Below are 25,454 nucleotides of genomic sequence, written 5' to 3' on the forward strand. Positions count from 1 at the left end.
ATAAAATGACAAAGTTCCTTTAAAGACCACAACTGACTTTTATTTATGATGTTAAGATAAGGCAGCTCCCTGAATCAGAAGACGTTAAAATTACTCCTTTAAGCAACAATATGGTGGCACACGCCTTTGATCTCAGCACTGGGAGGCAGAGACAGGCAGACCTCTGTGAGTTCCAGGCCAGCCTGATCTACAAGAGCTAGTTCCAGGACAGTTAGAGCTGTTACACAGAGAAACCCTGTTTTGAAAAAAATACCCCAAACAAACACCCCCCAAAAAACCCCCCAACAATATCAGGCAGCGTTTGTGGACAGGAAACAAGTGAGGTATAGAGACAACTTCACTGGTCCCAGCTCAGCATTTACTGATTAGAATCGTCTGCCCACTGATGATGGCCTTGAAGCTTAGTTATTCATGTGCCAGTTATCAAAAGTGATCCCAGGTTACTTTCATGTAGGGGGCCAGTGTAGAAGACTAGCCCAAGTCAGTGCTGTCCCACAAGCTGTGCTTAGCAACTACAGGGTGAGTGGTTTCCAAGACTGTGAACACAGCCCTTTCCTCTTTGAATCCATCCTTCCTTAGTTCCTCCATCTTTCAAGGCCCTTAGTGCCACTGCATTTGTAACGTTTAAAAAACAAGTATCCAGACAAAAAACACTTTCCCTCTCATGCAGGGGCAAGCATCACTCATGTCTATATGAATTTATACAGCCCTAATTTTAATATAAATTAAATATATGTAAGTAATACATTAAATTGTGAGCAACTTCTCGATGGTGCATTTTATCACATCCTCTTATTCTCTGCCTCACTGTGGTCTCTTAACCCTTTAAATGAGAAATATATGAATTATCGTCTCGTGAAACAAAGGAGAAAAAATGGAGTTCATAAAGATTTTATTTACCAAGTAGTCCTGACCTGCTAAGGCTAAAGGTTATTTTCCTGACTCCCGAGTCAAAGAATTTGAAAATAATAGAGGAAACAGAATTTGCCTCATTTAATCAAGAACTCAGGGATGACTACATATGCTTGGAAGATCACTGTTGCTCATCTTGAAGTCAGCTCAATCCTTTAAAGCCTAGTCAAGCTCCCTCAGAAAGTCTACACATGAATATGAAGGCTGGGAGTCAAGGGGGATGGCTGTTAAAACTTAATGGAAGCATTAAGGGGAATGCAGGAAAGGGGAGGAGACAACGCAGGGTAGAAATCCCTGGGGTGCTGTATTGGCACAGTTCACATTTGGTCTGCATGTTAAAAAAAAAAAAACAAACATTGGTGATCTTGTCAAAAGACAATTCACTGTACTAGGTTAAGACCAGACCCCAGTTGATGGGAATATCAGAATAATAAAAGAAACTAATCCCAGTGTAGTTACTTGGGTTTTTTTTCTTTTCTTTTCTTTTCTTTTCTTTTTTTTTTTTGGCTCTTTGACTCTTTGAGGGTCCACCACCCAGATTCCAAATAAATACACACAGAGGTTTATTCTTTCTTATGAATGTCTGGCCTTAGCTTGGCTTGTTTCTAGTCAGCTTTTCTTAACTAAATTATCCCGTCTACCTTTTGCCTGTGGGCTAATACATTTCTCTATTTCTGTATTTTTTTTCTTCCTTATTCTGTGTCTAGCTGTGTAGCTGACCCCTTCTTTTCTCGCTCTTTGATCTCCTCCTCCCAGATTTCTGTTGTTTTTTTTTTCCTACCTGCCAGCCCACCTGTCCTTTCTCCTGCTTTGGTTTTTGGTCATTCAACTCTTTATCAGACCAACCAGGTGTTTCAGACAGGTAAAGAAACACAGTTTTACAGAGTTTAACAGATGCTACATGAAAGAATGCAACACACATTTGCATCATTAAACAAATGTTTCCCAGCAGAAACAAATGTAACACATTTTTTAACTAATATTCTACAACATTCCAGAGCTTGGGAGGCAGAGGTAAGTGAATCATCTGTGAGTTCAAGACCAGTCTGGTCTGCAGAGTGAGTTCCAGGGCATTCAGAGGTACATGAAGACCCTGTCTCAAAAATCATCATCATCACAGTAATAATAGAAACTGGACAGTGAAAGACCTTCCTTGGACATTTTGTTATATACATAAAAAACGAAATGGGGCTGTGGTTGACTGGAGTCGGGGAAGTTTTGATTAAATTTTGCAATGAGAGTCATGTCGGCACCTTCATCTACTTAAAATGAGGAGAAAAGAGACAGAGCCAAGTCGTTAGATACACAAAAAATGATACCATATACCAGGTACTTGAATTTTCCAGATTTCTAAGTGCTTAAACTTTTTTTAAAAAAAGAATAAGCATATTTGCAAGACATTTCTATTTAAATACGCATGCGCCTCAGCTGTCCTGCAGAACAGCAGGCGTTCGATTGAACAGCAGCTCTATGACTTTGACAGGTCACATTTCTTTGGGGGAGGCTTTGGTTTCTTCTGTGAAAACCGAAGGATGCCGTGGACTTTGCAAGGTGGTCTGCGGGTCTAACTGGGGGTTCCGTGTGGAATGTGGCACTGTCCTGGCACCGGGGAGACAAAACGCCTTAGCTACAGCGGATGACAGCACGCAGGCCAGCGTGGGGTTGACAGGGTCGCCGGGCCACAAGGTGGTGTCAGCCCCACATTGACCAGCGACACTGCCTCTACAATGGCGCTGCTAAAGACAACAACAAATAAGCAAATAAAATCCAGAAACACAGTTCACGTAAAGCAGAAACATAACAAAAAACAGCTCACGGGAAACCTAATGGGCAGGAAAGCCTAAGTCGCGGGCGTGTCTCCTGCACCTGCGCAGTCGCTGCAAGTCGTCCTCTTGTTTGTCTCGGAGGCGCGGATTGGACGAGACATCTCGTGAGAAATGCAAGCTCTCGCGGGAACAGTATTCAAAAAATCCCGGCACTTATTTAGCTGTGGTTCGGCTGACTAAACAGGACGGCTTTTTTTGTGCTGAGGCGGATGTACCGACACGAATCCGGGCGCCCGGTGTTTTCTGGACAAGCCTCTGGTTGCCGCAGCCGGGACGCGTGAGCAGGAAGGTAAGGACGAGCGGCGGGAGGGGAGAACCGGGCGTCCGCCAGCGGAACGCCTGCTCTCCCGGAACCTGAGTTCTCAGGAGCCGCCTTCCGAGCCGGTGTCGTTTTCGGTCGGACCGGCTAGCTGCCCGCTCGGCTGCCGATAACTAAGGGTGCTGGGTGGTCTTCATGAATTTGGCGACCTTGAGTCTGAGATCTTCAGGACCCATTACCCCTAACACCCGAATTAACGTGCTGCAAAATGTAGCAAACGCACAATGGGTTCTCACTGTAGCATCTCATTTTGTTTTTACAATGATTCGAGTGTGCAATGGTAACATTTTGAATGTATCGGGTTAAATGTTTTCCACCGTGCTTAGTTTTGAAGATGTGGCCCCCAGAAAGTTAAAAACCCCATTTGGCTCACATGGTATTTCTGTTGATGCTCAGTCAGCGTTCATGTGTTATCTATCAGCTGTAATGCATCTAGTTAGAGGCTTTTTATTGTTCCGATAGATAAAACAAGGTGTTTACAAACCTTACTTTGATGCAGTGGGTCAGTGGTGGAAGTGGGCTTAGAACTAAGGTAGCGCATCCACAGACCTTCCCGTTACTTTACTGTCTTATGCAGGTTGTATTTTTGAGAGGCTGGACCGAAAAGTGGTTAGAACATCAGGCTTTGGAGCTCCGCTTTTTTTTTTTGTGTGTCGTTTACCCATATCCTTGTGTCGCCTACCATTCTCCCTCAAATCTATTCTAGTCAGGCTTTCAGCCCTTGGACCAGTGATCTGTATATATGAAATCCAGTGGGCGGTTTCCAAGTTCTCACCTACTTTGACTTAGCACCATTTGCCATGATTGTTCATTCCCACATCCTGAAGGAATTTTGCTTATTGACTTCTCAGAACATTATATAACCTTGACTTCCTATTTACTTCCTATTTACGTCAAGGATCATACTTGAGAGTGCCCTGTGGTCTTCTTTCATAACAGAATTTAGTTCTGAATCTTGTGAAAAATTACGCTTATCTTCTAATGATAAGAAATCTTTTTTTTAAAATAATAATAAAAGAAATCTTGCTGGGTGGTGGTAGCCCACACATTTAGTCCCAGCGCTGGGGAGGCTGAGGCAGGAGGATCTCTGTGAGTTTGAGGCCATCCTGGTCCACAGAATGAGTTCCAGGACAGCCAGGGCTATATGAAAAGAAAAACTCTGTCTCACCCCGTCCCCCAATCATATTGACTTTGCCGTCACAATTTTTGTAGTATTCAGCGATTTCTCAATACCTACTGTTCTTTTGTTGATTAGAGGTATTATCTTACAAATCAGGAATAAAATCTAAAAACCCTTTCATTTTATATGACAGTAGTGTTAGCTGTGCTTCTTCTCTTGCTCTGATATTACTACATTTAGTTCCAAGTTCAGTAAATTTTCTCCTTACAGTAGGCTGAAAACAGAAAGCATGGAGAGAGAGATCACAGATCTTCGAAGCAAACTGAAAGAGTGTGAAAAAGAGCGATTGAAAGCTGCACAGTATGGCTTACAGCTCTTGGAGAGGCAAACTGAATTGCAGAATCAATTGGATAAATGTCATGAAGAAATGATGACCGTTACTGAGGTAGGATCCTGCATACCTGTTAACAAGGATGCGCTTGGGGACTACAAACTTTTTTTTCTAACAACTATTTATTCTTTTTTGAAGACCTAAATCTTCCCCACTCTAGCGCCGTTGAGAAAGAGAATGAACTAAATGTATTTCCAGGCTTCTTTCCAACAGTGTGCTCTGAGTTTGAAAAGTCAAATCATGCTTGCTCCCTTTGTGCTGCATTTTCTGCCAGGTTTTGTTTAGTCTACGCTCTACTTACGTGACCTCACTTCTTTTATGGTTCTCAACATTTAGATGCTCCATGGCATCTCACCAAGCCTTTAGTTCTGCCTGAAGGCTAAATTAGTGTATTCAAGTACCTGCCATTAACGGACATCTCAAGCTTGACACAAGAACAACAACTCGTTCCTTGTCTGCTAACTGAATGGTCTCTTGCTTTAGTAAATGGATTGGCATTCATCCAGTTGCTTGAGCCTGAAGTCAGAAAGGCCCACATGTTATCCATCAACAAATCTAAGGACTCATTTAGTTAGGGTTTCTATTGCTGTGATAAAGCATTATGATTGAAAACAACTCGGGGAGAAAAGGATTGATTTCATCTTACAACTTGTGGTCCATCATCCAGAGAAGTCAGGGCAGGAGCCTAGAGGTAGGAACTGATCAGAGGCCATGGAGGGGTGCTCACTGACTTGGTCAGCCTGTTTTCTGGTACTATCCGAGACCACATGCCCGGAGTGGCACTACCCACAGTGACATGAGCCCTCTGACATCAATTATTAATCAAGAAAATGCTTCACAGACTTACCTACAGGTCAATCCTATGGAGACATTTTCTCAGTTAAGATCCCCGATCCCCTTTTTCCAGCTATGACTAGGTTTGTGTTATATTGACTTAAAAGGAAACAAAACAAAACAAAACAAAGCTGGCACAACCAAAGCATCTGCCTGGGATACTGCTGCTCTACCCAGCCCACGGCCATCTGTCCACTGGCCTACTGCTGGAGCCTTCTAACGGGTCCACCATCCGTCATTACCATCATACCATTCACGCTGCACACATCCAAGTGGTCATGATATGTGCAAGAGAGCTCGTTTCTTTCCTTCTGAAAACCTTATGGGGCTTTCTGATATGTTTTCCGTAGAATCTGAGCTCTTTGCTTGGGTGCGTACCCCTGTGATTTGGCCTCTGCTTGACACATCACCCCTTTTCAAACCACTTTGCTTCAGTCTTTCCTATACTGATTTTATACTAGTTGTTTTTTTCCTGTGGAGTGACTCATCCCCATGCTTCTTGATTCTGTGCTCTGCCTTAGACTTCCAGTTAAATGTCATGTCAGCAGAGCTAACACTGAGTGTGTAGTATAAAGTCCAAACTTGCTCTTAAATCTCTGGAGTGCTGATTGTCTCCAGAGATGCAAACTGCAAGAGAGGAAACTTTGTCTACTCTTATCCACTGATGCAACCTTGTTGCCTGGGCACACAGATATTTTTAGAATGACTAAGTCAGTTTAATACTAAATGCTTGGTATTTTAATTTTGAATCTCAGAATTAAATATAACAGGTAAAAAAATCACTAATGGCAGTTGCCATTTTTCCAAGTACTGCTGTGCTTGATAATCACTTAGTGCCAAATCGTAAGACAAAGATGCAGACCGCAGAGTAGAAATAAAGTCATGTTGCACAATTGTTTTGAAAATACCTCACCAAACTTAAGATTTCCTTTAAAAATAGAAGAGTTGAGGGAGGGAAAATATAAATAATTCCAGCCATTTTTTTCTTAATTTAATTAAATTTTATTTGTCTTATTTTTGTTTCATTTTATTTTAATGTTTTGAAGTTTTTACACAATATATTTTGATCATGTTCTTTTTCCACTCCCCAACTCTTCCCAGATCTTCTCCACCCGTGCACCCAACTTTGTTTTTTCTCTCTTTTTAAAAAAACCAACAACCCAAACCATGGAGTTCAGTTTGTGTTGGCTGACTCCTCCTGGGTATGGTCTTGTCCTAGAATGTGACTGCTGTACCTACTGTCGCTCCACTGCAGACACTGGTTTTCCCTCTTCAGCAGCTATCACTTGCATATATCGCTTCTTGGTTCGGGGCAGGACTCTGTGCCCTCCTCCCTTCCTCTGTGGTGGAATTTTGTCTGCCTGGAATTTATAAAGGTCTTGTACACACTGTCACAGTCTCTGGGAGTTCATATGTGAGTTCATCTGCCCTGCTGTATCTGAAAAATGTTGTTTTCTTGAAGTCACCTGCTACCTCTGGCTCTTCATGGCTTTCTGCCCCTTCTTCCAAATGGATCTCTGAACCTTGAGAAGAGGGGTGTGATATAAGACATCCCATTTGGAACTGAACATTCCAAAGTCTCTTGTTCCCTGTGTTAATTCCCATTTACTGTAAGAACTTCTCTGATGAGAGTTGAGTGATATCCTGAACTATGTATGGGTTTAGCAGTATATTATTAAGCATTGTTCCATTGCTGTGTTGATTTAGCAGAATAGTAATTGTAGGTTTTCCTCTAGGGCCTATGACCTATCTAGTCTCAGGTTCTTGGCCTCATTGACAGTGTCAGGTATGGATTTCATCTTGTAGAAGGGAATTGGAGGGCTCAAATCCAAGTAAAAGACCAGTGATTATTCCCCTAATATTCAAGCCACTATTGAACCCGTAGGCCTAATTTGTAAGCAGGTTGTTGAATTGTGGCTCACACGGTGTGTAGCTTGGTGAGACTGTTATTACTTCTCTCCTCTGGTGTTGTACGTAGCACTTTTCAACACTGAACACTAAACAGTAGGATGAAGCTTCTAGCCGAACAGCAGCTAGATTTCTCCATGTCGGGTCTTATGGCAAGTTGTGGAGGGTAACCAATAGCACTGGTAATACCCTAGAATTGTTGAGGAGCCCATTGGCCAACAGCACAAAAACATGCAACCTATTCCTGATGCTGGGTTTTACTTGGTAGTATATGATGTCTGATTTGGGTATTGCACCCGCCCCCAATTACATGGTAACACCAGTTAAACTCCTTTCATAGATGTATGCATTTCAGGACATGTTTATAGTCATTTCTTTCGAACGTGTTGTCTTTTGCCATAGTTTCTTCTCTACCCTACCTTGTCTTATTTTTTTTTCCAAAAGTCATTTAGAAGGAATTATAATACCTTTTTTAAATCTTAGCATGTTTTCATTCTTTGATTATTTTGTAAATGGTTTTTAGCAAACAACACTTTGAAAGTAATAGTTTATTCAGTATTTTTCCTTTTTACCCATTTCTGCTGTTTTTTTCAAGGCATTATATAAGGAAGAACATTTCATTATCAAACAGTAATGCTTACTGGTAGCATCTGAGTGCCAGTAAAGCATCCCTTTTTTGTCTTTCTTTCAATAGAGCTTGATAGACCATCATGCTGCGGGTTTTTTCTTTCCTTGATAGTGAACTGAAGCAATTGCTATACCTCCAGCCTGGACATTAACATTCTTCCCTTTATTGTAGTTGTACGTTGAACAGTACAGTTATCCATAAATAATATGTGGAAAATTCCATATATAACTTATAAAGCTAAAGCGTCCTGTCGGGGACACGAATCACTGTCCAGGATACCTGAAGCAGATGATGCTCCTGTAACACTATGTCATTGTGCCTTACCCTGGTCACACTTTGTCTTGTCACATGGCAATTATACTGTCTAGCATCATAAGAACGGTTAGATTTTGAGAGTAAAATGACACATATCTTTTAATTCCTAGTTTTTGATCAGCTTGAGATAAGACTTGCTTGCTACCATGATGGTTGATGTTTAGCCAAGGACAAGACTTTTTATCACTCATCAGTGTGAGGGTTCATTGAATGTGGAATCCAGAGAATGCTCACTCCATTACCACCTCCACTGCTGGCTTTCAGGGCACCAGAGACCACAGATTGGAAAGCAGAACTTGGTAATTTGCCGGGACCAGGACTTTCCTTCTTTCAGCTTGAGTGTTTTGAGGCCACTGCAGTCTCCAAATATATCTTTTGGGGTTCATTAAGACTGATTAACAGCAGGGTTGGGCTCCTGGCTCATTTGGTGAAATACTTACCTGAGCATAGTTCCCAGAACCCATACTGAAAAAGCCCATATGATGATGCACAATGATGCCTTCCAGTGCAGGAGAGGCAGAGAGATGGGTGTGTCCCTGGGCTCAGTTAACTGGCAGTTCCACCCAGCCGACTCGACAGCAGGTTCTAGGTCAGTGAGAGACTCTGTCCCAAAAATAAGATTGCCTGAGGAACAGCATCTGAGGTTGTTGCCTGGACTACACTTACACGCATACGCATGTGTGCTTCCCCACATGAAAATGCATGTAACCCTGCACCCAACCCAAGACAGTAAAAACTGGTGACAGTATTCCCAATTTGACAAGTGGTTGTTATTTGGATAGCAGCAAATTAAATGGTTATGAACCAGTTTAAGATTTTAAGATGCTAACTAATATTTAATGGTTAAAGTTTTTTTTTTAATGCATCTAAATGTGTTTTCAGGGTTATAACCAAGAGAAATATGCCCTTCAAAGAGAAGTTGAGCTCAAGAATCGGATGTTAGAAAGTTTGAGCTGTGAATGTGAAGCTTTGAAACAACAACAGAAAATGCAGCTGGAGCAGTTAGAAATGCAGCTAAACAGAAGCCACAGGCAGGAAGTGAATGACCTGAAAAATAAGGTTTGGATCTGTGTCTCAGAGCAAAGTGTCCTGTGTTTGTATGGCTATCTGTAAGTACTGGGGGGGCCGGAGGAGTTGCTTAAGTACTAGCTATGCAAAATGGCCAAAAATAAATTTTCCCTATCTTTAATGTTCAATTGCAAACACTGAGAAATAAGATATTAAAGGAATTTGTATACATATTAGCCTGATAATGGCATGAAATTGTTAATTATTTAAATTTGGTGTCTGAATATTTGTATTCCTAATATTGGTGACCAGTATGGCCTCCTGATAGGCTGTGTGTTCACCTTGTAAGATAGCTGACTAGTTCTGTAGCCGTCCCTGCCGTTAGTCATGTGCTTCTACTCTGCACACAAACCAGTGCTGTCTTGTGAGTTACTGTGCGTCAGAGGTGAAACTTCAGATGTGTTTATGGAAGGAAAAATGTGGACGACCCAGCTCTCAAAAGGACTTTGTGAAGGAGGTAACCTTATCTCCATTATGACAGACAACAATGCCAGTGGCTAGGCAAACTGAAGAGATTGAACAAAATAAGAACTAGAAATTGTCAACCGCTATTTGAACTGAGGCTGATGACAGTAAAGCCCGGTACTGAATTTGTGCCCGTGAGTCTCCATGAGGCCACTGCAGTCTCCAAATATATCTTTTGGGGTTCATTAAGTCTGGTGATTCCTTATATCCTGGCTCCATTGTAAGCACAGAGTGAACAGCTGTTCACTCGCAGAACCCCCAGCTGTCCTGGGCCTTCAGTTTGCCTCTAAAAAATCCGGGGCTCTGATTATGCTTCTCTTCAGATGGAGCTTGTACCCTGATTTTCTTTTCCAGATCCTACTCTATGAAAATTTTAAAGATTTTTTATGCCCTATTTTCTCAGAAGTCTTGTTTTTCAATTTTTAATATTTTGTATAGTGTCTTTTAATATTTTCCATGTCTGTTTCCACCTATAATTTTTCATTAAACTACAATATATTTTTGAATATATATTTTAAATAATGGCATCAGCAAAATCATATCTAAGTAAATATGCTTTTGTGTAATACAGAATCATCTTGCCTGTGGCTCTGACAACTAGTAATCCTATTTGTAGCTAATCCGATTTGAGATGTGGGTAACTGGGAAAGATATATTCTTGTTTTTCATTCCTCCATGGATTTAGCAGTAGCCCTATTTCCTAAGTAGATATGATAGAGAAAATATTTGGGACTAAGTAAAGCAAAGATAATAATCAAGATGGCCTTTTTATAGAAGAAAGAGAAAATTTTTACAAAAATGGTATTGCCAATAGTCTGAAATCATTTGTTTTAAAATTCTGAATGTTTGCTCATTATCTTTTTCTTATTTCTCACATTTAATCTGTTGTTGAATCCCAAGAAGTTGACCTATAAAATCTCACGGTAGCTCTTGTCCTGTAGTCCAGACTGTCATCACGCTACTGTGGTCTTCTAACCAGGTTACCCGCTTGAATCATGGTTGCCCAGGCCTCTTCAGGACTCGGGAGGAGGCGTACCTCCCATTATATACAGCTGCCTCGTGGTTAGCTATACCACCTTCAGTTGCTTCTAAGAAAACCAGGCCTACTTGGATGACTAGTGCAGGTTATGCCTGGATTTGTAGAAGAATGTAGGTCTCTGTTTAAAAGACACTCGGCAGGTGAGAGATGTTTAGCTTGCAACCCAAGGCCCTGTGTTCAGTTCCCAGCACTGTGGGTGGGGATGTCACTTAGAGCCAGTGAGTTTCTGTAGAGTAGAATCTGGAAAATGAGGTATAAACTATAAATACAGCTTCAGGAAGGAAAGTTCAAAGAAAGCTCAAAGACCCTTTGAGTTCAGAGGTTGTGACTCTTTCTTTCTCTTTTCCTGGTTTAGTTAGAGAAACTGAAAGTGGAATTGGACGAAGCGAGGTTAAGTGAGAAGCAGCTGAAGCAGAAGCTGGACCACCAGGAGGAAGTTCTCGCCCACAAATCGGAAGAGCTCCGGCTAATGTCTGAGCAGCGCATGCTCAATAGCATGTCTTCGGAGGTGCTGGCTCTTCAGGTTGAGCTAACTGAGATGGAAGGTGTGAAGGTAATTCATATCTTAGGTGTTTTCTCGTTTCTCATTAGAGTAGTTCTGCATGTTCTGAGCTGGCTGTTTATCGTAACCAAAAAGCATTCTGCAGAGTTCATGTGGATTGATTCATTCATAAAATATTTTTCTATTTTATGACTACTTAAGGCATATTTTATATTGTGGGAACTCTGTAGTCATTTATAGGCTTTTGTTGGATACTAGTTGGGTCATTAAAGCCCAATATACAATGTTAGTACAGTGGAAATTAAAATTGTTGTCACTATAGATTTTTCATTCCAATTGTGGATAATTAAAACAAAATTCAAAGGAAAGGAGACAATTTCCAAGGTATTTTCATTGGCTCTCTGCTAAAAAAAAATTCATTAACTAAAATCATTTTAAAATATACTTGGCAACCTCTGAATGGCTTTGTTTTAATGTGAGGTGGAAAGTAATAGAATGAATGGGTCAACTGTGTGTAAGAGATTAGTCAAGAGGACCCTTGCTGTGTTCCTGTTGGTAGACTGCTCTCCAGGAAGAGGTGAACGAGCTGCAGTACAAACAAGAACAACTAGAATGTGCCAATGCTTCCTTAATGCACCGGGTAGACCGGCTTCAAGAAGAAAAAGAGGAGCGCGAGAAGGAAGTGGTGTCGTATTATAACGCCTTAGAGGTATGGTGAGGGTGTTGTACACACAACTCTCAGTGCCCTCTTGCTGGCCTCCACTAGTGACACTCTTCTTTTCCTTCTAGAAAGCTCGCGTAGAAAATCAAGATCTTCAGGTGCAGTTGGGTCACGCACTTCAGCAAGCCTTGGATCCCAATAGTAAAGGCAACTCCCTGTTTGCAGAGGTACTTGCAAGTGTTCTCATGACCAAATTGACGAAACTGGTATTTCATTTACTACAAGAACAAGCACGTTAATGTCTTCCAGGTGGATGATCGAAGGGTGGCTATGGAACGCCAGCTCAACTCGATGAAAGTCAAATATCAGTCACTGAAGAAGCACAATGCATTCACCAGAGAGCAGATGAACAAAATGAAGGTATGGATTCATCACCAGTAAAGGTTTTAATCTGCTTTGTCTTAGCTAATATATACAGGAAACTGATTTCCTTCAGAAAGTATACTTATGTAATTGTAGAATTGCATGATTCTTTATTTTATATTAAAAAGCACCTTGGGAAAGGCAGCTGCAAATTACTTTAGTGGTTCCTCACTGATACCAGGCAGACAGTCTTCTTGTCCAATTGGAATGAGAAAAAGATTTTTTATTTTTTGCGCATAGCACAGTGTGTTCCTGAGCATAACACTGTGTCCTACTGGTCTCCTACTACTAGACTTAGCTCTCTGCGACTCCTCACACAAAGGCTTATTTTTCATTGACATCTGTACTGCTCATGGCCTCTTATCCCTGCAGCTCAGTAAGCCAAGTATGGTCGTCTGCATTGTAAGGTTCTTTTGTCTTTGTTTCCTCATTCTAATTAAGTGAGAGGTCACGGAGGTGCTCAGAGCAGTGAGACAGTCACAGTCCTGGCTGTTCCAGTCCTTTGGATCTGACCCCTCCTCCCATGGGCCTGAGGCTGCTAAGGTAGTAATAGATTGCTAGAAAGGCTCCCTCATTTCCCTCCCTAAGTGTTTTACCAAAGAAATAAGGAACTTCAGTAATTAAACTTGGGAGTTACATGAACTACTTGAGGTGGGTATTAGTCTTCATGTGTAAATGGGAAGGTGATAGCCAGAACCTGCATCTTAGAGTTGTTCTGGACTTAACATGGAGTAAACACTTACCCATCCTTGTGGTTAATTTCTGTGAGTAACTTAACACTTTCCTCGCTTATTTATAAATTTTAGAAAACCCCCAATAGACCCGTAGTCTTAATTCAAGTGATGAGTAGCAGGCAATGTTTGGCCAGGCTCATGTACTGTCTAAATGGCATGCTGCCAGACCTCAGCATGTAGTTCCATGTCCACTTCACAGCACATAAATAGTTATGTTAAAGACTTCAGATGCCATAAAAGTAGTCAAAATAAGTACTTTAAAGATATCCACAACAAAACTTTTGATGCAAATGTTTTCAGATTATGAGATGAGATGGAAAAGAATTATTTACTTTCTGGGTTGAATTCAAATCAGTGAAGAACAAAACAGGAATTATGCCAGAAATATGCTTACCAGGATTTTGATTTTGGGAGTGATTGTTTTTCTAGTTACAAATCTCCACATTGCTGAGGATGCGGGGATCTCAAACTGAGTTGGAGCAGCAGGAACGGTTGTTTGCCATGTTGGAACAGAAGAATGGTGAAATAAAACACCTTTTAGGTGAAATTAAAAATCTGGAAAAATTTAAGGTAAATGTAGCATCTTTTCTAAAATATAGCCAAAGTTTGAATTGAATGTCTCTATATTTTTAGCTTCTATAGTTTATTATGCAATTAACCTCCAGTTTCGGTACCAGTTTACCCAATGTTTATTTTTTTGAACTCATGGCAGTCTAACCTCAGTCTTGTATATAGGGTGTGAAGTCAGTCCCAACATCATTTGTTAAATTCGGCCCTAATGAGATGCCAGGTTTACCACATAACAAGTTTCTATTTGTGCGTGAATCTTTAGACAGTATCTGTGTATTGGTTGTCCTCTGTTTGAGTTACAGAGGTTTTGGAGTATATGTTTCTATTTTTAGACTTTAGTTCCCCTAATTTTTCTTCATAGTATTCTGGTTGCTTTTACATGTTTGCTTTTCTCTTATCTGATGCACACATGCACACATACCAGAAAGAATTATTTGGTGTTGTTTTGTAAGATTATATTACATTTATAAATTTTCAGATTTTTTAATTACCTTAGGGAGCATTAATATCTTTTCATTAAGCTTCTAATGAAAGATTCAAGTTTATATAAGTAGCAGATTTATAAATGTTAATGATTTCTTAAGTATTCTGTATTGTGGTCATTAGTTTATCATTAAATATTAAGTTTTACTTTCATCTCTTAGAAAACTGTTGAAAAGGTAGCAATTTTGTTATAAATGTATAGTGTATTACTGGGCGGTGGTGTGCCTACATTGGTTGAGCACTGTTCTTTGAAAAGTACATTTACAGTCAGGGAAAGTTGGGTTTTTACAGTCTCTAAAATTGTTTGCTAAATTCTAAACAAATTTATCCCCTGCCTCAGAGAAGAAAGAATTTCCTTCAATATTGGGGATGGGGGAATACCAAAGGTAACACCAAGGGTTTTCTCTCCATGTTCTCCACTTTCTAGCTTTTCTCTAAAGTCCAGAATTGAACCCACAGTCATTGCTTCTTCCATTCTAAAAGCTAGGAGAGAGAACTGTGGGAATGGTGTAGTTGGGAGCCTTAGTTTCATAATTAAACGTGTTATTTTATGACTGTGACACATTGATCCATTTTGCTTATTTGAGAAGAGAACTGCTTAGTCTTTCTACTCCACAAGGCAGGTGAGTTAAAAGGGTGGTTCTTAGCTTGATGACTGTAAACTAGTCAGTTTCTACTTAGTGGGGGCTGCTGCCGTTACAGCAAACCTAGTGTGTTGTCTGCTCTGTGTAATAAGAGTTTCTGCTTTCGTTAGACCTTATATGAAAGTATGGAATCTAAGCCTTCCACATCAGCCAGCCCTTGTTCTCTAGAAGACAGCACCTACTATGCAGATTTACTTCAACTAAAGCTTGATAAGTTAAAGTAAGTGTTTGGAATCGTGAATGCAAAGATGAAGGGTTTGCTTGCTTATAAGAGTATTACTGACTCATTTTCTTATTTGTTTTTAATTGTCAAAAAAAACCCTCCAGAGGAATGTCAATAAAAATATCTTTGTGTAGCATATGAGTTTATATAAAATATGCATTTCTTTTGTGTTTAGCATTCAGATTGGTAAGTGAAAAGAACTCTCAGATTCTCCATCAAAATTCAAGAATAAATTTCATGTAATTTAAAACTTGAATATATGCATGTGTGCATTTTGGAAAAAAATATTTTCCCTCTCTGTTTTCTTTAAAGAATCCATGAAATTCTTGTGGGGGTGGTGTTGCATTGTTAAGACTTACTTTATTGTTTCTTTTAAATCTAAAATCTAAGTTTAAAATCTTTAGATTTTAAACCTAAAATCTCAGAGAAATGCTTTTTTAATACACACGATTTATTCTACCATGTTTGTACCATGTGTTATTTTAATATTCTTTAATCATTCTTTTCTGTTACTGCAGCAAAGAAAACGAAAGCACAAAAGGCGAGCTATCCATACAGAGAATGAAGGCGCTGTTTGAGAGCCAGCGGGCCCTGGATATTGAGCGGAAACTGTTTGCCAATGAAAGACACCTGCAGCTTTCAGAAAGTGAAAATATAAAACTGAGAGCTAAGTTAGATGAATTAAAGCTGAAGTACGAACCTGAAGGTGTGTTTCGTAGGCTTTTGTCTTTCTTTCAAATCTTTACTAGCTCTGAGAAACTAAGACGTTTTGTAGCTTTTTACCAATGTCGTTATAAACTAAATTGCGACCCTGTATCTGTAGTAAAGGTTAGCTGTCAGATGTGTAAGAAAATTAGAACTGGTTGCGTGAATATAACAATGTTCTCTCTCAGGATATCTGGGTTCATACTGAACAGCAAGAACTTGAGTTTCTCCCCTTGAAGATTGTAGCATCTTATAGTGTCCAAAAGAGCTTTGAAATTATTTTGAGAAAGGTCTCACTCTACAGCCCAGGCTGGTATCACACTCCTGACCTTTGCTCTGCTTCCTGAGTGGGGTCATAGATGCATGTGACCAGCACAGATCAAAGTTTATCTTGTCGAAGCCACTGATACTGGGCGCTAGACTCGCTAAGTTTGTATATAGAAGAACTAAGCAAGACTTGGTTCAAGTACTCCTCCTTCCCTCCCTTCTTCCCCCTTCCCGCCCCCAGGAATCTCTGGAGGAGCATTCTAGGACTGACGAAGTGCTGTACATGTTAGGATTCAGGCTCTTTAGTTGTTGTCTGCTGCCATTCCATTGCCCAGAAATTAGTCATGTGTCTTTGGGACCCATCACCAGAAAGGTAAAGAAGATGTAGTTTTGATTTCAAGGACTGTCTATTGTTTCCAACTCCATATGGAAAGTTCTGTTTGTTTTTCTTCTGACACATAGTAACTGGACACATTTACAGAGTACAATGTGGTGCTGTCATTCATGTGTGTTGTAGAGAGATCAAGGTAATTAATAGCCATCTTATCTCAGAGCTACTTATGGTTTAAGTTTAGTATCCTAAACTTTTACCCTTTCTTTGTTGTAAGAACTTTGTCTGGAATACAGTGTGTGATGACTGTAGTTGTCATGCCTTTAGAGCTCCCACGTGAACGAGACCACATCTGTTTGTCTTGTAAACATGTATTTGTTATTGCTGCGTGTGAGCCTGTACCTGTGTGTGATGTGTGTTTGGTTCTCTTCTGTCTCTATGTAGTTCCTGGAGCTTGAACTCCGGCTGTCAGGCTCACAAGGCAAGCACCTTCACTCAGTGAGCTATTCTTTAGCCCCTATTTTGCTCTTTTTAAAAATCAGATAGTTTTTGAGGTAATTTTGTTTCTGGGTTTTTATAATTTTTAAGCTATTTATCTTTTATTAGGCATATAATTTGCCAGCTTTGCTTCCATTCTGTGATTTCTTTCATTGTTTTCTTTGCTGTTACAGAAGTTTTAGCTTCAATATAATCTATTTTTTTTACTTTGGAAATGGAAGATGGACACCGTTCCCTAAGAAAAGCTGAATTCAGCTCCATTGATCAGTGTTCTCTCCTTGGGGGTGAGGAAAGATATTTGACGGGGCCTTGGTTTGGGGTTCCACTAAAACAAATGTTTGTATGTTTTTGTTCAGACTTGTTTTTTTTTTTTCTGACGTGATCTTCATATGCAATAAAGAAGAATACATTCTATAGCTGTTGGATAGAATGTCCTATATGTTTCTCTTAGCTCCATTTGAAGTCTGGAGTGTACTTTGAACCCAGAGTGTCTGCTGATTTTTCTGTCTGGGTAATTTTCAATTGCTGTAAGTGGGTGTTGGCATCCCCAGGTGTCACTTGCCTGCTGTCTCTCTAATACAGAGAGATGAATTGATGTTTGTTTGGTGTGTGTGTGTGTATGCTACAGTGCTACAGACTCAGTTTTGGACCCCTTTATCATTCTTTACTGTCCTGGTCTCATAGTTTTGATGTGAAGTTTATTTGACTTGACATAAATATCTCACTTTTCTTTCGGGCTGCAAGAGGATTGCATTTTCCATTCATTGATTTCCAGCCTCTGCATATCCTTGCAGATGAAATGAGTCTCACATCGGCAGCATCCTCTATTCCTGTTCTTGTAATCCCTTTAGCCACTCACTGTCTTTTAATTAGATAATGTAATCCATGTGCATCCAGAGTAATTACTGGTAATTAAGAACTTGGTGCTGCTGTATTTCTGGTTTTTTCTGGCAGGCCTTTTCTTCCTTTCTTTCTCCCCTCTAGTCTTCGGTGCTGAGAGGTGTTTCTCAGTCACTGTATTTGTTTTCAGTTATAAGTACCACACATTTACAAAGAACATCCTATACTGAACTGAAGTGTGACAATTTTGAATACTGAGGCAAAAAGAAAAAATACCTCCTTTTAGCTCCATTTCTCCCCTTGCTTTGAGTTTTGATGTCAAAATTCAAGCCATTTTTATGTTTCCTATTCCTTAACTATTGATTATGATTGTTCCTTTGTTAGTGTTGTTTTATATCTTCCTGTTCAGTGCATAGGGACTATATGACTATCATGTCTGAATATTTATATTTTCTCTGATTGTTTCAGGTTTAAAACTTCAGATGCCACCCCTCCCCCAAAAATGTATTTATTTCTATGTGTATGGGTGTTTTGTCTGCATGTATGTCTGCACATGCCTGGTGCCTGCAAAGGTCAGAAGAGGACATCAGATGCCCTAGAACTGGTGTTAAGGACAGTTGTGAGCCACCATGTAGTTGCTGGGAATTGAACTCGGGTTCTCTGGAAGAGCAGCCAGTGCTCTTGACCACTGAGCCATTGTTACTGTTACTCCAGCCCAGTATCTCTTGTAAGACCGGTCTAGTCACAGTGAATTCAGCTTTTCTTAGGGAACGGTGTCCATCTTCCATTTCCAAAGATCTGCTTTGATGGGCAGCTCTTTCCCTTCATCACTCTGAAGTCCGCTGCCAGGGGCATTGCTGCTGCCCCCTTACTGCCCCTCTGCTGCTCTCAGAGAGTTCTTTGACCTTTGAGAGTTTGACTCTTTGGGTTGGGTCTGACCAAACTTTTGACCCTTCCACAGGAAAGTCATTTCTTCTTGGGTTTATAAAGCTTTCTGTTCTTCATTTGAATAGACTTTGTGCCTTTCATCATTGTCTAGTTCTCTCTTGGTACCAACGACAAAGCTTTTCCTTTGGATGGTGTCTCATAAACCACTGAAGCTTTCTTTCTTCCTCCTTAGTCATTTTCTTTTTCTTATTTTCAAAGCGCCTGTCTTCAGATTCACTAATTCTCTACTCTGATTGGTCAGTTCTTTTGTTAATACCTTATAATTAACTTTTTATTTACTATATTTTTTATTTTTTTCATTTTCTGCATCTGGTTTCGGTGTTTGAAATTCTGGTTTTTTTTTTCTTAAAATAATGTTTTAAGCTCTTTGTCCCTCAAACTATTCGTTCCCATACATTTCTTTAGTTCTGTCATTGGCACCTTGCTTTGCCATTTTTAAAGCCCTCCTTCCTTGATTTTCTTAGTCCCTAAATACATCTCTGGATTGATGAACTAGGTGTTCGTTATTATATTCCTTGCCATCTGTGTCTGCCTGTGACTTCTCTTTCATTGTTTTGGTGTTTTGGAGTGGATTTTTGTTGTTGTTGGTGGTGGTTTTTGGTTTATTTGTTTTTTGCAATTCTCAGCATACCAACTTCTTACATTCCGCTTCAGCCTTTAGAGGTCACCCTCAGCACAGGTTAATTGTCAGTTTGTGATGGTTCTGTGGCTTATCCACCTGGGTGGGTCCATGGATAACCCTAAGGAGGCACCCAGGACATCTGGGAGAGCCAGTCCCACACTCAAGTCCAGGGGGCATGCGCACTGTGTCTCCAGCAGTATGGGGCCCTTACACAGTCTGGACTATTTGGCAGGGATGAAGGGCCTTGCAAGATCTAGATAGTAACTCCTGTTTGCCCGTTTCTTCTTGTTCTCTGCTGACTTGGAGTAGAATAGCCCCCTGGTGTCTCCCTTGTGGGCCAGTGCAGGAGAGAAACTCCACATAGCGAGTCAGGATGATGAGAAAGTCAAATGTCCCTCTCTGTGAGTCTCTCAGCGTAGCTCCTGAATTCTGTACATAATGCTCTAGTAGCTTGGTGAAGGGGATCACAGTCACAGAGGCCCTTTCGTAGCTCAGTCACTGTGTGTGTGTTCCAGAGTCTTTACCGTCTTGCTTTTGTATTTTGGTGTTCTGAGCTCTTTGAGGTGTTTGTGAGTACATGGTTATTCCAACTCTGGAAGGATAATTGATGGAAATGCAGATTCTACCACCTTCTTTCACCATTCATCTTGGATTTATTTATTAATTGCATTTATTTAATTTTGAGACAGACTCTCACTATGTAGTCCTGGCTATCCTGGAACTCATTGTATAGACCAGATTGGTCTTGAATTCACAAAAATCATGCCACTGGTGCCTGCTAAGTGCTAGGATTAAAGGTGTGCACCATCATGCCTGGCCCAGGAATTCTGTTTTTAAGGAAAAATATTTTGATGCAGGCTATACAATAAGTCTTAACTACTCAGAAAATAGCCTGCCATACAGTCTCTGCAGCTGATATACTGCAAACAGTGCATTTTATTGTTGTTTAAATTGAAAAAAATAGAAAGTCAGTACTAAGAAATCTGTGAATGCTGTGGTGCTGCCACTGCCTCCCCCTCACGAGGTTGTGTTGGCATGCTCTAGTTTGAGGAGTCTTAACCAGGTACCTCTGCCTGGGAACTATAGCGAGTCTCACCACTAGGGGGAGGTTGTTGACAATAGAAGATTTTTATAGTTTTTAAAAGATTATTTTTCTTGTACTTTTTCTCTTTTGTGATTCCAATATGCTCCCCTGATTAAGATTTACCCATTATAAATTTCAAAGATCTGCCAACCCAACAAAGAACACAGGGTTGGGGAGGGGTTGGGGTAATTCAGAGGAGCTTTTGAGTTTGAAAATGAAAGGGTACACTGGAGTGACCGTGGAAGAGAGACATTAGAGCAAGTGATTGGGTGGTTGTGTGGGACCCACACAGAGGATAGAGGTTCTGTAGCAGCTGCCGTGAGGCAGGCTGTGGTTGGGACTCAGGAGACATACATCATAGACATGACCAGATTCTGAGTACATTTTATAAATGAACAGTAGGCATACAGTGCCAATATTCAGAGTTCCGGCTGTCTTTTTCATTCTGCCCCTACAAGACAGTACTGAAGGGAGCAGCCTTAAAGATCCCCAGGTGCGGAGAAATTACTGCACAGGGTCTCCTGGCTGCGGTGTGGGACTCAACCAGAACTCCTGGACTCTGCCATTGCTGCTTCACCTGCCAGAGACCCCAGGAGAGCTTCCCGCTGTCACCAGCACATCTGATCATTCCTGAGCTGTATATATTACAGAATTTACAAGGAAAAAGAAATAGACGATCTTACAAGATAGAGTTGATGGTGTGTAGGGCCAGAGCTGGAACTCAGGATTTAAGGCTTGGAGCCCTTTCCTGGACCACAGAAGCAGAAGCAGCAAAGAGTGTCTATCAAAAGATGGGGCAAAAGTGGACAAGGCAATAGAAGTGAAGCTGACTAGAGAGTGAAGGGGCTAGCTAGAGGGTGGAGAGAAAAGAACGGGAGATATATGTGTACATGCTGGGTGCCCAACATATAATAAATACATGCTTATATGAAAATTTAGAAGTGTTGAAAAAAGTACAGTAATTAAAAGTATAATTTTATCAAAGAGAAAAATTATATTTTAAAGTACCCAAAAAAGGAGCGAATTTATTTGTAACTCAGTTTCCTTGGGTTGTATACTTGTTTTTATTCAATGAGCATGCATTTTAATAAGTTTTTCCTTCTCAGAGAAAATTGAAGTGCCTGTGCTCAAAAAGAGGCGTGAGGTGCTGCCATTGGATGTAACCGCCCCAGAAGAGACACCTGCTGCCAGTGCCATTGGGGAAGTTTCTAGACTGCCACTTCAGAGGGAGGAGAAAGAGTCCTGCCTCAATAGCTTAAGTGGTAGTGCTGTGCGAAGGGAACCGCCGGCCTCTTCAGCCATTCAGCCAGCTAGCCTCTCTCCTTGCAAGAGTCTGCCTCTGGAGATGCAGCCAAAGAAGGAGAAGAAATGTGTAAAGCTCGTGGACGGTCCAGGCAGTGCTGAGGCCTTACGTGAACAAAGTGGGAACACCCCCAGCTCTCCCAGGTCAGTGTGTCCCTCTGCCTGGCCGCCAGCTGCCTTCTCCATCTTTCCTCTCTCACTGCCTGAACTGTGCCATGCTGCTCTGTCTGTTTTCTTGGCCGTGTGTGCGCTGTAACGCTGCACTTGATCTGTCTTCCTTTGGTTCTTCTCAGAGCATCAGGAAGACTAAGGTGGCTGCAGGGTGAAGGGCAATGGATGGCAAGTGATGCTAGGCAGTTACACTTCCTTAGTCCATGAAGCCAGCATGTCACAGCACAGCACACCTAAGGGTTTCTCTGGGTGGAGTAAACACACTGTTCTTTTTCTCTCAGTTCAGAAGTAGCCATGAAAGAAAAACTTTCTCAAAGGACTTTTCAGTAGTCTAAGGCATTTAGACTTAAATTTTTGGTAAGAGCAGGTAAAAGTTTTTATGGGTTTTGATATCTATACTGAGCTACAGAAATAGGCTTTGATGCCTGTTTGATATTTTTAAATATCAAAGCTAATTTAGTTTGATGTTTATTCCCAAACTTCAAAGCTTGCAGTTTCTGTGAAATTGAGTTTGTGACGGAAAGAGAAAGTGTCAGGTAGCACACGAAGGAGCCAGCGTTCTAAGGGCCCTGTCTTTCGAGAAAGTAAAGCTGATAGAGACAGACAGTAAAGGAGTGAATGGCGTGTCGGCAGCCGAAGGTCCTGGATCTGTACAGCAGGACGGAGTGCAGGACGGTAGCTGCTGTGGAGCTGGCCTAGGCGTCCAGCAGCACAGGCGTGGGTGAAGGACGCGTGGTTTATACACAGCGGAACTCTGTCAGCCACAGAGGCAGCAAAGCTGGGTAACCAGAGGAAGATGACTGCAAGTGAAGACAAGCATGCTAAGCTAATTAGGGCAGTCTCAGAGAAATAGTGCATGTTTCTCTCATTTGTGGCTCCCAGACTTTATATGTACATAAAACATGTATGTGACATGAAAATAGAAACAAAATCGTCTTTAGGGACTAATGGGAGGAAGGGACAGGTATAGGAAGGATAGGGTAGAACACATGTACCCACACACTTGTACAGAGTTTTAAAAAGTGATTAAAGAAGATGAAGGAGCCAAATAGTTTTAAGGAGATGGATGGTGTCTACATGCAGTGCAGTGCAATGTATTTAAAATAGTGCCCTACACATTAAAGATTGAGCTTGTTGGTGAGCATCTGCACCATGAGGTGGGCTAGCTCTCTGGGAACTGCTAGTGCTACATGAATCAGAGTAGGTGCAGAATCAGACATTTAACTGAGATAGCAAGACAGCACACCCCATACCACAGGGTTTTCTCGTACGCTTCCTATGATTGTAAGTTCTCAGTGCTAATGAAGGATTCACCAAGAAAAAACATCAGCTGCTGCTGTTGTACTATTCTGTTAAATTTTTTAAAATAATGTTTAAATCTATATTGCACAAGAACTAAACACTTGGTGTTCGAGCACATACACCTTATCCCCAGCAGTTCTGGAAGGAGTTGGGTGCTGCTCCCTGTCATGTGTGAAGTCCCTGGGCGATGGTATGTCTCTAGGTGGTTTCTAGACAGTCACTGCGTCTGCTGTCTGCTGTCCTCGTTACTTTTTCTGCCCTTTGTTGCTGGAGAAACATTACATAATGCATGTCACTAATGGACTCAAATTGCACATTGGAAAATTTTTGTCTGCTTAAACACACACACACAAGAAAATACCACAGAGTGTTTGTTTTTAAGTGTGTAAGTCCATCTACTAACTTAAAACATTTTCAACCATATGTATTTTCTGCAGGTTTAATCTAGACTCACTGTTTGAGGTTAACTTTGTCACAGAAAAGATGGCCTTTGTCGAGAACTGAAATTCTGCACTTTCATTATTCACTTAATGAATGTTCTTCCATCTTTTGTTTGTTTTGTTTTGTTTTTCAAGACAGGGTTTCTCTGTCCTGGAACTCACTCTAGACCAGGCTGACCTAGAACTTAAGAGTTCTGCTTTCCTCTGCCTCCCAAGTGCTGAGATTAAAGGTGTCCACCACCATGCCTGGCAAGAATTTTCATTTAAACATCTCCTGTGTTATTCATTTACTGCTTGCCTGATGAAAACTCTATAAGGGTTTTTGTTGTTGTTGTTGTTGTTTGGTTGCTTGCTTTTCTGTTTTCTTGTCTGAGACAACCATCTTCTTGGGTAGCCTGAAGTTTCATGTTATTTTATCTTGTGTTCATTAACCTTTTGTATGTGGTGTCAACCTTAAAATACTGCTTCAGCATTCTGAATTTTGTACTTGGTGTTCTTATGATGTTTACCTCATTTTACCTAATACTTTAACCCAGGCATTGTTTGACCTTTTTTTCAGATTTAAGGATATTTATTAAACATTTTTAAAAATTAAGCCTACAAACATTAAACATTGTTTTTAAAGTCAGTCATTTAGTATTCGTAATGGAGTCTACTATAGTTTTTGCCCTGTGTACATAAGCTAGTGCACCCCTTTTTGGAGGCCAATGTTACTAGGCATTTCCTTCTTTTTATTGACCATACTTGAATTCAGAATATATGCTTTAATGCTTGTAGGTTATCTGTGGAATCAAAGCTTTCAACAGAGGTGAAAGAAAGGAAAGAAACTTCAAGCAAATTGGAAAAAGGAGCTTGTAAGAAATCACACACCATCATGTATGTGTCCTCAAAGTCAACCCCGGAGATGCAGTGCCCACAGCAGTAGGAGGGTGTTGCTCTGCGAGGCTTGCTGAAGATCGTGCCTGTGCGCAGGATATTCTTGCGGAACATTTGTGTACACCAGTGCTAAGACCTCTGTGACCAAAAATTCAGCTATCCTGTGATTCTAACCCAGAGCTTCCGTAAGTGATGGTCCTTCACAGACCTGTGAGTCACCGTGAACAAACCATTACCAGAGGAAATGCTTTTATTTAAATCTGTTTGCTGCACTGGACCGGATTTTGAAAGTTAAGTGATAAATAATGTTCCTTAAGAACTGAAAATTGTACAATGCAACATTGAAGTTATTAATTATGTTTTCCTATGTACAGTTTCATGAATAAATAAAATTGTATTTTCCCTGTCTTGTAAAAATAGTAAATATTGCTTGGAAATGCATATTTTTGCAAAATGTTTTAAAAGGTTAAAGCACTATATTCATATATATAATTTAAATTTTCATGACTCAAACTAAATAATAATTTTGAAACTTAAAATTGCAGTAATTTCTCCCATTTGTATTTTCTTAATTCTATGTAAACAAGGATGTTAATGAAAGAGAATGAGAAAAAAATGAGCGTCAAGGATTCTTATTTACTGGTAACATAATTGTACATATATTTTTGCTTGTCTCTCTTTTTTTTGAGAGTAAATTTTATTAAATTATAAAAGTTTCCATTTCCGCCCCTCTTCCTAACACCCCCCCACTCCCCCCACTCCCTCTCCTCCTCCCTCTTCGTCCCCCAGGGCAGTCAGGGTTTCCTGCCCTGTGGGAAGTTCAAGTTCCTCCCCCCTCCCTCCAGGTCCAGACAGGTGAGTATCCAAACAGACTGGATCCCCAAAATCCAGTATATGCAGAGGAAACAAGTCCCAGTATCATAGTCAATGGCTTTTCAGAAAGACTTCGGGCCAGCCACATTCAGAGAATCCGGCCAAATTCCGAGAATCTGGTTAGATCACG

General features: G+C 40.7%; 1 protein-coding gene across 3 annotated transcripts; it reads left to right on the forward strand.

Annotated features, from left to right (window-relative positions):
- Positions 1-2,853: 2,853 nt before the first annotated feature.
- On the forward strand, positions 2,854-24,995 carry Spdl1 (spindle apparatus coiled-coil protein 1). 3 transcript variants are annotated; one of them, XM_048436011.3, is made up of 12 exons: positions 2,854-3,027; positions 4,448-4,622; positions 9,136-9,312; positions 11,181-11,378; positions 11,887-12,036; positions 12,117-12,215; positions 12,298-12,408; positions 13,575-13,715; positions 14,953-15,062; positions 15,584-15,771; positions 21,467-21,806; positions 24,353-24,995. In XM_048436011.3, the coding sequence occupies exons 2-12, from the start codon at positions 4,467-4,469 to the stop codon at positions 24,498-24,500; spliced, it is 1,818 nt and encodes a 605-aa protein (XP_048291968.3). In that variant the 5' UTR covers positions 2,854-3,027; positions 4,448-4,466; the 3' UTR covers positions 24,501-24,995. The 3 variants fall into 3 exon arrangements, with proteins under 3 accessions (XP_048291968.3, XP_048291969.3, XP_048291967.3); XM_048436012.3 differs by having other exon boundaries at positions 4,451-4,622; XM_048436010.3 differs by lacking the exon at positions 2,854-3,027 and adding an exon at positions 3,156-3,337.
- The last annotated feature ends 459 nt before the right edge of the window (positions 24,996-25,454 follow it).

The sequence above is a fragment of the Myodes glareolus genome, chromosome 9 (assembly GCF_982192425.1).
Source record: "Myodes glareolus chromosome 9, mMyoGla1.1, whole genome shotgun sequence".
In the NCBI taxonomy this organism is placed as follows: Eukaryota; Metazoa; Chordata; class Mammalia; order Rodentia; family Cricetidae; genus Myodes; species Myodes glareolus.